Source organism: Drosophila nasuta, chromosome 2L, assembly GCF_023558535.2.
Source record: "Drosophila nasuta strain 15112-1781.00 chromosome 2L, ASM2355853v1, whole genome shotgun sequence".
Lineage (NCBI taxonomy): Eukaryota > Metazoa > Arthropoda > Insecta > Diptera > Drosophilidae > Drosophila > Drosophila nasuta.
Genome location: NC_083455.1, coordinates 15607809 through 15620433, shown reverse-complemented (window position 1 = coordinate 15620433; position 12625 = coordinate 15607809). Strand labels below are relative to the sequence as shown.

At 37.3% G+C, this 12625-nt stretch overlaps 2 protein-coding genes across 5 annotated transcripts in view; one reads left to right on the top strand and one right to left on the bottom strand.

Moving 5' to 3' along the window:
- Positions 1-843: 843 nt before the first annotated feature.
- LOC132793324 (muscle-specific protein 300 kDa) overlaps positions 844-12625 on the top strand; it is a 121313-nt gene continuing 109531 nt past the window's right edge. For 3 of the 4 annotated variants that reach the window (XM_060803280.1, XM_060803214.1, XM_060803205.1), the window contains exons 1-2: positions 844-950; positions 3243-4207. In XM_060803280.1, the coding sequence (XP_060659263.1) occupies positions 3406-4207 (802 nt within the window). In that variant the 5' untranslated portion in view covers positions 844-950; positions 3243-3405. Of the gene's footprint in view, positions 951-3242; positions 4208-12625 lie in introns of those variants that run through there. The other variant, XM_060803297.1, reaches the window with a different exon arrangement.
- LOC132790146 (sodium-independent sulfate anion transporter-like) lies at positions 7026-10407 on the bottom strand. The gene is made up of 3 exons (XM_060798593.1): positions 9976-10407; positions 7753-8842; positions 7026-7693 (listed from the first exon to the last, which is right to left on the bottom strand). The coding sequence occupies exons 1-3, from the start codon at positions 10342-10344 to the stop codon at positions 7122-7124; spliced, it is 2031 nt and encodes a 676-aa protein (XP_060654576.1). The 5' UTR covers positions 10345-10407; the 3' UTR covers positions 7026-7121.

Genomic DNA, 12625 nt, shown 5'->3' with positions numbered 1-12625 from the left:
ATATTTTTTAAAAGAGCACACTCGTTTAGTCAGTATAATTTTGAAGGTATACTTGTATATTTTAAACTTAAAATTCGGTCACACTACAGTGCGAAGCTACAGTTTGTCGCGACCGGGTTTTAAATAAAGTGAAAGGGAAAGGAAAAAGTGAAATAAACGTTCTTATGGCATTTATACGATATATATTCTGCATCTATGGTATTGTGCAGATTGTTTGGAGTCCAGGTATGATAAAGATTATCTTTTAGTACTTCAAATTCAACTATATTCTGTATTTTAAGGATTGGGACTCCGCTTGCCAAATTTACCGTTTCTTTTGAAAAGACGCATCATGGCGCCATTTTATAAAACGACAGTTCCAATTGGCGTCAAGTCAATCGGTCGTTTGCTTTTGCACGATCGTTCTGTTTAGAAGACGATGTGTAAACAAAAGCAAAATAGAGAACAACAATTCTTCCTACGAATCACAAAAACGCCGGCAAGGGAGAGAGAGAGAAAATGCGAGCAAACAATTGGAGCAAAAGTTCGGTAAGTATCGGCGTTTGGCGTCGTCTTCGGCATGTTCCCGAAGATAATTTCGTATCGAGGCGTCTTGCCCCTCCATATTTTCTCCCCCTATTTTCAATTTTCCCTTCAAGATCAGACCGCAATGCATAGTGAACAGCAATTTGCCTCCTGCTAGCTGATTCAGTTAGTGTTTCGTGCTCGTCGAGTGTTGTTCTCGGTTTTTCCTCAACAATAATATCGAAAGTTTTTCACAGCACACAGTTTTTCTCATTCTTTCTATCTATATATATACGCACGCAACATATATATCCGTCTCTATATATATATACGAGTGCTCTATATAGAAATTGAAATTGAAATTAAAATTGGAATTGTTCTAAAGTTAAAATCGAATTTAATTGTGTTGTGTGTGTGTCTGTTTTTCCGATATAAATTAAATAACGGTTGGTTTAATTACTCAATTTTTCCACACGCACTCAGAATGGATTACATAATCACAGCATTGTTTTTGAGAGAGCGAAAAAAAAAAGAAAATTCGAAAACGAAACAAGAAATGAAAAAACGTGGCAGAACACGTTTTCCACTTGAAAACTTGAAATAACGAAAATGTGCTACTAAATGCGAGTGCACTTAAAGCTAAATTATGTTAAAACACCATTAAAATGAATGGCAATTAAAGAGTGGGCCGCGCGCAGTCTTTAGGATGTGATGTGGGAGAGGAGAAATCAAAAGAAAAAATCGAATCATGCTGCTGTGTTGTTGCTGTTGCTGCTGTTTGTGGCAAGAGTGCAGCAAGTGTAGAATCAGCAGCAGCATCACAGCATGATAATTTTCCGACCAAAAGTTTAACGAACTGAGTTCATTTCTATTTTTGAATAATTCGAAAGCACAAGCACAAACGCCACAAAAGTGAAAAGTCTGCATGGTTTTTCCTCACATGTGCCATGTACAACACACATATGTATATGTATGCATATTGAAATATATGTTTGTACACACTCACACTCATACTTACGCATGTGGGCTGATCTATAAGACGCCTACACTGTGCAAATTTTCATTTTCAACTGGACATTAAAAGAAAATTTAGTGCATATTGAGAACAGATGACGAAAGTGAAATAAGACGAACTCATTGCAAAATATCTACAGTACTTATTGTTGTAGTGTTTTCACTTTATTAATTGCTTTTAAAGTAGTCTAGACTCTATAGCAGCTATAAATATAATAAGTAGATATACAAGGCTTGTTAAAATACATGTTTACTATTTGCTTAAGTTTTCAACAGCAGAAACTGCTTAAAAATATCATTTCTGGTTAAAATATATTTTAAATATTTGTTTCAGTTGTTCAATAACCAGAGCTATTTTTAAATATCTAGGGTAGTAAAAATCATACAGTATTTATTTATTCAAGAACATAAATCCAATTTATGGTTGTACAAATTTGATTTCAATATTTGCTTAGGTAAAGGTATTTAAAATATTTATTTAGTATTTTCAATACTTGTATAAAAAATACTGCATAAAAATGTATACTATAAATTGAAAAACTTGTCAAAATATGTCGTTAAGAAAATGCTCAAAAATTGATTGATGTTTTTCTGGCTTTTTCTGAAGAGTCATCACTTTCTTAAGTTTATTTTAACGAGTGCTTACTCTATACATATATCAGTATTTGCTCGTATTATGAAATTGTTTTCAATTCTCATTTAGCTAATTTCACTTTCATATGAAATTTTACACACTTGAAATGCATTTACTATAGAATTTTTTGTGAAAATCGCAAAAACAGACGAAAGTTTTCGAATATTTTCCGAAATAGTATTTTCACTTTTGCTATGTTTATGAATGATATCAGAATTTGTGTTCGCTTTGAGTACTCTATATGCTATAAATGACATTCACCTTAGGTTTATTTTTTTTAAAGAAATTAAATGAAATTTTGAATTTTTTTCAAATGTCATGTTTACGAGTATTTCGCACTATTCCCTTGACTTTTACTCATTTCTCACGCTATGTTTATGAATGATATCAGTGCTTGTTTCATCCTTGGATTGGAACACTCGATTAGATATATATCATACTCATACATGCGCCTGCAGAGAGACCTTCAAAATGCTGACAGCCAGCTAATCTATAGCATATAGTCTCCATGGTATTTGCCAGTGAGGCGTCTCCTACGTAGCATGCTACGAATTTTCATATTTTCTTTGCTTTCTTGTTTTTTTTTATTGTGCTCGACACAAATATTAATATGGATTGTAAATTATGTGCTTCATTTTTTTCACTAAATATTATATGTGACAACTAAAATAAATGTTAAAATTGGCAAACTTGAAAGCATCGTCACTCCGCTACCGAATGGCGTCAGCGCCAATTTTAAAATCGAAAAAGTCGAGTGCGAGAAAAAGTCGAAATAAACATTTAGCCCACTTCCGTTTGAAAATAGCCCACAGCATTGATGCGTAAAGGAGGCTCTTCGATCCAATAGCAACCAGACAACGATTGCGGCGGACTCATTCTTTAGAATAGGTCATGATTTATTTGTGTTTGACATAATTGGGTTGGTTGTTCAGTTCAGGTGGAATCGTCGGCGTTTTGTGGCTAATAACGAACAAATTGTGATTGATGTTTTCAACAACACACTCATTATACAATATATATGTAGTAGAAACTATGATAAAGTGTTCTTCCCGTCGCTAAATAGCTATTATGTTCTTTTATATACTCGCAGTGTAATATGTTAAATTGAAGTGCCATCGTTAACCACCAAATAGTCATTGTCCCGTCAAATCGAAAAAATTAAATTAATATCTCTGTTAAAAACATCTGCTTGGAAGAAGGGAATAACATCTTCTGCTTGCTGCTGCTAAGGCTGTGAATCACATAAATAGAATATGTCCGGGCAGCAACCGCCGTTGCCGCCGTTTGGCAATGGGCCACGTGGCTGGAATCCACGTGCCCCAAATCCCGCCTCACCATCGCCCTCATCGTTCCTCTACCGTCCACCATCGCCGTGGACAACAGCGCCCAGTCCACCGCCGATCATAAGCGGACCGCGTAGCTTTGGTCATGCCATGTCCCCGGCTCCACAACAACTACGTGGCCAACGTCCGAGCCTCAACAATGCGAACAACAATATGCCGCATCCACGTCCGCAATGGCCGGGTGGCAATCAATCGCCAGCCCCATATTTGCCACCCCAACCGCTGTACGAGCCACAGCAAGGCTACTCGTATGGTGGTGCACCTAATGCACCCCGTCCATTTCGTCCAGCCCCGCTGCTGCATCAGAACTCATATGGAGCGCAGCCAACGAGCTCGTTTCAATTGTCGCCAACGCCATCGCCGATTGTGTGCCAAACACCCAGCTCGGATTTCACGTATAGCAGCCGACAGACACCGCTGTCACATCAGCAGCAGCCGCAATTCCCTCAACCGGCTCCGCCACCACAATATTTGCGCCAAACGGGCGCTGCACCGCCACTGCCACCGCAACCGAGACAACAACAACACCACGCACAGGATCAGATTGATTTTGTAGGCGTGCCATTGGAGCCACCGCAGCCCAAGTCCTATGTCATCTACGATGATGAAGAGGAATTTGGGCCGTCGACTGCCGAAATTATTGCGAATCAATCGCAAGACTACATCGATGAGAAGCTTGCCGAATATCAAATGACGATATTACAACTGCAAGGTGAGTGTGATGATCATTAAACCTAATACATAATTCTTATTTTGTACTAGAATTTTGTATCATTTTTCTCTGATACTATCAGAAAGTTTAACACTTTTGTGCATCAGTTAAAAAAATTTGTCATAATTTACTTTGATCTCAGTTTATCCAGAAATTTCTGGCTATTTGTGGAAATGTAATTTTTCTAAAAAATTGGCGGTATAGGGAAAAAATAATATTTATCCTGAAACTTCTAGCAATTTATTTTACTACTATTTAAAACTTGTAAGACCAGAAAATATTTTAATGAACATTACAAACTTTTTAACCTTGATAAGATTTTACTTTGGAGAATGTTTTTTCTAGAAATTTCTCTGTGAAATTTTCAAAAAATTATCTCTAATTCTATCTAAAGTTTAATATGAAATCTGTGTTTATCCTAAGATTTCATATTCTGTTGTGGAAAACTAGTCTCCCACCTTGATCTATGAAAAACTTCTCAATATCTGCCGACATTCTAGAAATGTCATTAGGATTTATGTTTATCCAGAAATTTTCAACAAATTCTCTGCGACAAAAAACAAAAAATCTCTTCAGTCTTCAGCTCCGTATATTTGATGTTCCAAAACTTCTATCATAGGATTTGACAATGAAATACAATGCACAATGTCCAATAGCTTGTGCATGTCCTGCAAATTGGCGACACCATTGGGGGCTCCATTGAGTTGCACAAATTTGCCTTCGAAGCAGATCTTGATGGTCGCATTGCTGCAGATGACAATTCTATCGAAGGTCACATTGGATTCATTGAGCTCCTCTTGATCGTTGGCAATTCGTTCGCTGGCAGTGCGACGAAAGGCGACGCAGATTGGCTGATATTTGATGCGATCCCTTTCGGGTATGGTGGTTAATTTGTGACGTTTGAGTGTAGCTTGAGGGTTCTTGCTTAGCACCACCTTACTGCTCCACTTGTCCGAGGGCAGCGTCATGTGCGATAAGGCATTTGCCAATTTGACCAATGGAAATTCGAGGCGTTGACCTTGCCCTCGAGTTTCAGTTGGTGAATCCCTTGGTTTGATTACACTCCAAGTTTCATACTGAATGCACTTCTTAATCACATATCCGTCTCGATGCGAAACTATAGTTTTGCTTTCAAGGTACTGCATTCGTCTCGGTTTCGCTGTACTTTTGATTGTCTGCATCTCGATCGTTGCCTTGGCATTCACTGGTTGAATCTCGCTATCTATATTCATAAGTGGTTGCATCATCTCTGTACTTTCTGCCAATTCTGTATTGAGTATACGTTGCACTGGCTTAGAGCTTATCGATGGCCCGTTGGCTTCCATCTGCTTCACCTTGTTAGCCAATTGCAACTCACCATTTTTTGTCATCCTGCTTAATGAACTCGTCTTCGAAAAATTTCTTAAGTCCCTCGGTTTTATACGACATATTATTGCCTTCGTTTGTTGTCTTCGCATTGACTTTGATTAAATTCATTTTAATGTTCTTAGAATCTTCTCAAACTAAATGACAAACTATTTTTGATTGCCGAAAGTGACTTGGCAATAAAATTTCTTTTTTTTTGGTTTCCTCTGAGCTGTGTTGACGTTGACTTCGAATGCAGGAAAGAAGAAGCTACAATTTGACATCGTCATTTTGACAAGAGTTGTCGCTCTTTCGATTGTGCATAAATGCATTTCGATAAGAATGATTAATACCAATATGTCGTTTTTGACATTTGACATAATTTTGACATTTGGCAGAATTATAGGTATTCCAAATGAAATAAAGTAACTTTCAGCATCGATACCAAGAAAAGGGCAAAAACTATGAATTGGCTACATAGTTCCGAAAATTTTCAACGAATATAAATATTTACATGCAAATGTTTGTGTCTATATATTTTCTTAAATATGTAAGCATATTCTTGGCAAGTTCAGTGCACATTGTTGAATCAGCTTCTTCTGCCAGGCAAATGTGTCATCTGAACTTGACCCAGTCGCCCACGTCGATCAATGTGCTCGCTTTTTTTAGCGCCCAAAAGCTGAATGAGTTCTTTGTAAAACTACAAATTCAATGTTGTATTTGTCACCTCTGCTGCATTTCGATTGCATGAGTTGATTGGCTATTTTTATAGCGAGTGAAATTATCAAAAAGGGCTTTGATATATTTGGTATAGTTTCTAAAAAAAATTTAAATAAATTTTATTACATACATATATCTTGAAATCTATATTTGAATATGCATATTCATGTGATCTATAGAGCTTTACCAAAGGAAAAGGTTGTGAAAATGGGAAATGATCAAAAAATGCATATAAATTTGGTATATTTTCTGATAAAATTTAAAGAAATTTTATGAGATCTAGAGAGAGATAATTTTGACATTTGGCAGTAACTTTCAGCATCGATACCAAGAAAATTTTCGACGAATATAAATATTTACATGCAAATGTAAATTTGTATGCTGCTGAATTGGAAATGATCAATAAAGCTTTACAAAAAGGATTTGGTTATGTATTTTCATTTTTATTTTATTGCAAAATCGTTTAGAAACCGTTTAATAAATTGCTTAGATCTTTAAATTAATTAAGAACTTCTTTGGAAAAGTTTAGGTTGTGTTGTTGCCATTTTTTTTGCCTAGATATTTCAGAGAAATAATTTCTAAGCTTGAGGTAGATGGAACTGTAAATAGAACCTGTGATTATACAATTCCACATTTATTTTTAGATTTTTCCTTAAAAATAATTGTTTTAAATTAAATTGGGTGCAATTTGGGTTCAATTTTCAGTGATTGTGTAAAATGAACAACTTTGAAAAATATTTACGATTCAATTCACAAGTTTATTTGCGTGCAAATAATGACATCATCAGATAAAATTCAATTATAAACTTAGAGCTAGTAGATTCTTTATGTAATCAGTTGGCGTATGAGTTTAACTAGTCTTTGCTAGTGACATAGTGCTGGCCATGCTAACACAATCCGTTGCATTGCCATCCTCGATGTGATCCATAGACTCGACCGACTTCGAATGCTGACCATTTGGCTGCAGTTCCTGGCTGAGAGCGTACATATTATAGCAAAGGATCAGTCGAGTGTTGAGACCCTCAAAAATGCTAACCACACTGGGCTTAAGATTAAAGAAAATAATTTTCTGTTGTCGACGACGGAAGTCATCAACCATAGAGGAGATAACCTTGGCGGCAGTAAAATCCGCAGCATAGATATAAGTGCAGTCGATGACCACGGGCAAAGTTGTTTTGCTGCCAGATTTCAACACCATGTTGCGTACAAATTCGACAGAGGGAAAGATCAGGCAACGATCGGGTGTAATCTTGACAAATCGTATACCCTGCTCCGTCTCCAGCTGCTCGAGCGTAACCTTGGGCCTTGCTGAGTGATAGAGTATGAACAGTTGATTGGCTGCTATGGCCACCAGGATGCCAATCTCCAAAGGCAAAACAAGACAAGTGATGAACGCCAAAATGCCGGGCACCAAATCAGAGCCTGGGGGAATGTAGTAAGAAATAAATCAAAATTTACAAGAGTCTGAAGACTCCACTCACGTTTGCTTCGCCACATGGGCATTATGATTTGGTATTGCACCTGAAAGATCACCGCCGAGATGAGAATGGCAGCGAGCACTGCTCGAGGAATGAACGCAAAGTATTCGGTGAGAAAGCTGAGTGCCAGCACAACGACGAGTCCAATGTAGAAGTTGGACATGCTGGTTCGACAGCCGCTGGCATTGTTGATGGCCGAACGAGCCAAGCCGCTGTTGCTGCGATAGCCACTGAAAAGCGAATTGGCAATGTTGGCCACACCCGTGGCTACCATCTCCTGTGTGATGTCGATTTGTTTGCCCTTGGCAAAAGCTTTGCAAACAGAGACACTCTCCAGTAGGGCTATAAGCGGCACAACGATCAAACCGTAGCCCAAGCTTTGCACCATCTCGAGGAAAGTTTCTCCTGGCACAGCCGGAATACCTGCTGTGGCATTTCCCGGTTGTGGTTCAACGGAGAAGGGTGGCAATGCCAACGAGGGCAGTCCGGGTGGTATGTAGCCGGTGAGCACAAAAGGATTTGAACCGCTGCTCTCCAAGTGCATGGCCATCACTGTGGTGGCAATCACAACTGTGGCATTCCTTGAGATGCCCATAAACTTGATCAGATTATTGATTATTCTCTGCAACCAATTGCATTGCGTACGATCCTTGGGTCCTATGCTCAGTCGGCCCAGATACCGCATGGCCAGCAACAGGATAATACAAACACAACCCAGACAACTGTCCGCCAATCGAATGTTGTTTATGTCCTTGATCATGCTAATCCATCTTTGCAAAAAGGAAGCACCATCGCTATTCACACCGAGAATATATTTCATTTGCGAGGTGCTCACAATCAAAGCCACAGCACTTGTGAATCCTGCACTCACAGGTCCAGAGACAAATTCAACCAGTGAACCCAACTTAAAGGCGGCCATGAGCAGTTCGATGAAACCGGTGAGAAACGTGAGCAGCACTGAGCGTTGCCAGGAGCCTTTGGCAAACTGATAGGTCATCAAGGAGGCCACTGCGGTGCTGCCAATAGTGTTGTCCTTGCAGGTTCCAAATAACACATACATAAAGCAGCCCATAAACGAACCATAGAGACCATACTGCAAAGTGGGCAGAGGAAAGAGTTTTAATTGAGTAAAGAAAAGTTTAATGCTTAAAGTAAAAAGTAAAAAGTACAACAAATTGTGGTTTACAGTTTGAAAGGATATTTTAAATTGTTTTCCATTTCAATTTGATAAAAGCATTGGCAAAAGGAAGAAAGTTAGACTTAAGTGTGCTCGACTGTGAGATAACTGTTACCCATTTTCAATTAAAGCCAAACAGTGCGGTATAATTCTCAAAGTATACCAAATAATATGCTGCAAAAGAACTCAAATATATCGAAGGCGGTATTTGGTATATAGTTGAAGAACAACATTTGAAATATGCCATAGTGCTCAAAATATACCAGATTGACAGCCAAATCAGCTAAGACCCCATTTCAGTAGACGTAATTTGCCATACAAAACTTTTCCTTCAATTACTTCTACAATTATTAGCCGATCACAATCATAAATACTATAGTTATTATTGTTAAAATCTACCTGCTTCTGTCCGTTACATAAACTTCCTGCAAGCACAAAGTTATAATGCCCTTCTACCCTATGTGAACCGGGTATAAAACAACAAAATATATTCAAAATATTTTTTACAAATTTGATTTGATAAAAGCATAGGCAACAAAGTCTTATCAACTTTCACAATTGACAACATATGGTGAAATTTTGAGGTTGAAACATAATGGATGAAGTTTCTTTTACGTCGAATTTAATAATTTTCTTAGACATGCAAGAAAACAATTTTCAATTTATAAAAATGCTCCAATGACACCATTAAGCACAATTACACATCTTTTATATTTATTTGTAGCTATTCAAATTATTCGTTATCAAACCCTCATGATTTCCTAGCTAACCAAAAAGCGGAAAATAATTTTATCTAAAGCAAGACACGCACTTCTTGATATACTTTCGCTAGCAAGTATTTTTATAGATATTCCAAGTAGCTATTCTATCCGTAAAACTAACTTTCTCGATATACGATATAAAGACAATCTTTACAAAAACAGCTGCACGTCTACGTAGAACGCACGTCAACCCATTTATAGTCTACTTTGTGTGAACTATAAAACCGCAAAGATAAGTGCGACATTCAACACACGAATAGATTGTAGAGTGTATTCTCATTTACTTACCTGGGCGGGCAATCCCACAACGCCCGAGTAGGCGAGACCTTGGGGAATGACCGTAAGGCCGACAGTGAGACCTGCTATAAGGTCGCCAAGGGCATCACTTGGTCTGTACTTGGGCAGCCAGTTGAGTATGGGCAAACGCTTCTTCAGCGTCTTCATGCGACAGATATTTCGAGCATAACGACTGCAGCAGGAATCGTTGGAATTGTCTTCCAACTTGGCAGCCTCCAACTGCTCGAGACTCTTGTACTTGGAGGTGCGATGATCGGTGATTAGGATGAACTCTGTGGAAGAGCTGTGAAATTGCGCATCAAGATTCTGATTAATTTCGGCTTGACGACGAAATGTCACTTCGTTCTCCAGCGTGGACATGCTCAAGTATAAAGTTTTTAGATGCGTCTGATATAACTAAATCTAGACGAAAGACTGATGTCTGCTTTAATTCTGCTGCTATTTCTGGAGCTGCTGCTGCTGCTGAACTGCTGCTGATGTTGACGCTACTGCGATACGCGCATCACATCTTATCGGTAGACCCAAATTACCTGTTTGTACAGCCAATGGCGTAGATGTGGGAGCGGGATATAGGTTGTATGTTTCATTTCCGTTCATTCAGTTAAGTCTTGGGTGTTATCTGCGCGTGCAGCAGCGCGATCATAATCTCACACTTGACAATGACCAGCCCCCTCGATGGGGCTCCGATTTGTTTGCTTGAGTGTCACAACGGTGTCAGCGCTGCTCCAAATTTTCCATTTATCAATCGGGCTCTGATTATATTGTACTTGTTTTTTTATTGACTATACTAATATTGATGTACCACATACTATATCGTTTTCTATTGCGAGTTGTCAAGTTCATATAATGATTTAAAACAGAAAAATCAACTTGCCCAGCTATTTCACAATTATTCAAAATGATTTTAATCAACTTTATACCCAAAAATTTATGGGGTATGTACGTGAACGGATGCTGCTTGGCAAAGTCATAAAGTCTTTTCACAATATATGAAATTATTTTAGAATTGAGTGAGTATAGTATCTAGATATATGTATGTCTAGACAACGTAGGGAACTTGAAATGGCTTTTCAGAATTCAGAAAGTCTTAATTCGAATTCTTTTTCTTGGAATTTATCTCTTTCTATGTTTGTATTTTAAATTTTCACCATTTTCTTTACTTTCTTTTTATTTTCTTTTACTTTTGTAACACTTCAAACTTCTTACAGTTAACATAAGCAAAGATTTATAGAGCGAGTCGCCCTTAAAAAGTATATTTTTCCTTTATAGACTTTAATGTAAAATATTCCTGGTATTTCCTATAGATTACTCTTCTGTTATTCCTGAAATTCAATTGAAACTAATTTATTTAAAGGCGTCTCTCTGTCTGAATACTTTTCTATGATTTCATCGGGATAAAGCCTTCAGTTTAAAACAAATTACTGACTGACCCAATTTGTTTTTAGTTGTTTGTTTTTAAATATTGTATAGTGTCATAGTCATAGCCATTAAATGTTAGGCACAAGTCTATTGTATAAGTTAAAACTAAATACAAAAGTGATCACACTTTGTGCTGACAAGGCTTACGAGTATTAAAGCCTTTTGTTGCGCCAATGAGATCACTTTTTTTATATTATATTATAAAGCAGCTCGTTTCAGTGTCTATGTAACTTTGCACTACGTTCATGGGTAATTTGAAAAGTCGTTTATAGGTATACAAAGGCATTCAGCTGTTCAGCTGATGCTGTGGCGCTGATGTCACAGGGGAAATGCCTTCATTTCGCTATTTATAAATTGCATTTTGGCTTGGCTTTTGCTTTCTTTTTATTGTTTGAGGGAATAAAATGTTTTGCGCCTTGTTGCTTAATTCAGCTTTTAGCTGATGTCTGTATATTTTTATTTCATGTTTGGTATAAAATGTCGCTAAGAAAAACCAAAAAAAAAATAAAGGAAACCATGTATTTATAGATTCCTTTCGTTCGCCCTGCTTTTCTTGCTATTTTCAAATTTCACTTAGCTCGAACTTGTCTTGTCACGGGGCGTAAGTGATTAAAAATAGAGTTTTCCGTTTTTTCGAGTATTTCTCGCTCTGGTTTCTCTGGGTTTTCTCATTGCATTTTCTGTATACATATTTACTTATTTATTTTTGAATTATTTTGTGAACTTTTTCTATGTTTTTTGGCGTTAAGCAAATCCAAAATATTTGCTTTCAGTTTAAGAAAACTCATCTTTAGGTTTATGGGTGCTTTGGGGATTTTAGAATGAATTTTTATTGTTGAACAATTTTTCAAAATTTGACTGAAAATGCATCATTAGGTTTCAAATTAGCCAATAATTTTTATTCTGGCAGCCAATTGTGTTAACGCTTGTTCTTTTTATAATATTTACACAATTATGAATTAAATATTTCTGTGCGCAAATTTATTTCTTATATGTAGATACATTAATGCAGATATAGATACATATTTTCGACTGCAAAGGTATCATTCCAATTGCGCCCACGCGCAAGCGAATGAAATACAATTCTATAAATAGGAGATTTCGAAACTAATTTTAATAATTTTAGCACGTAAAATTGAGGCCCCAGCGATGATTCCTAGACATTTGCAAAATGCCGCATCTCGAACAAATCAAATTGTTGGCTGTTCGCAAAGCAATTTTT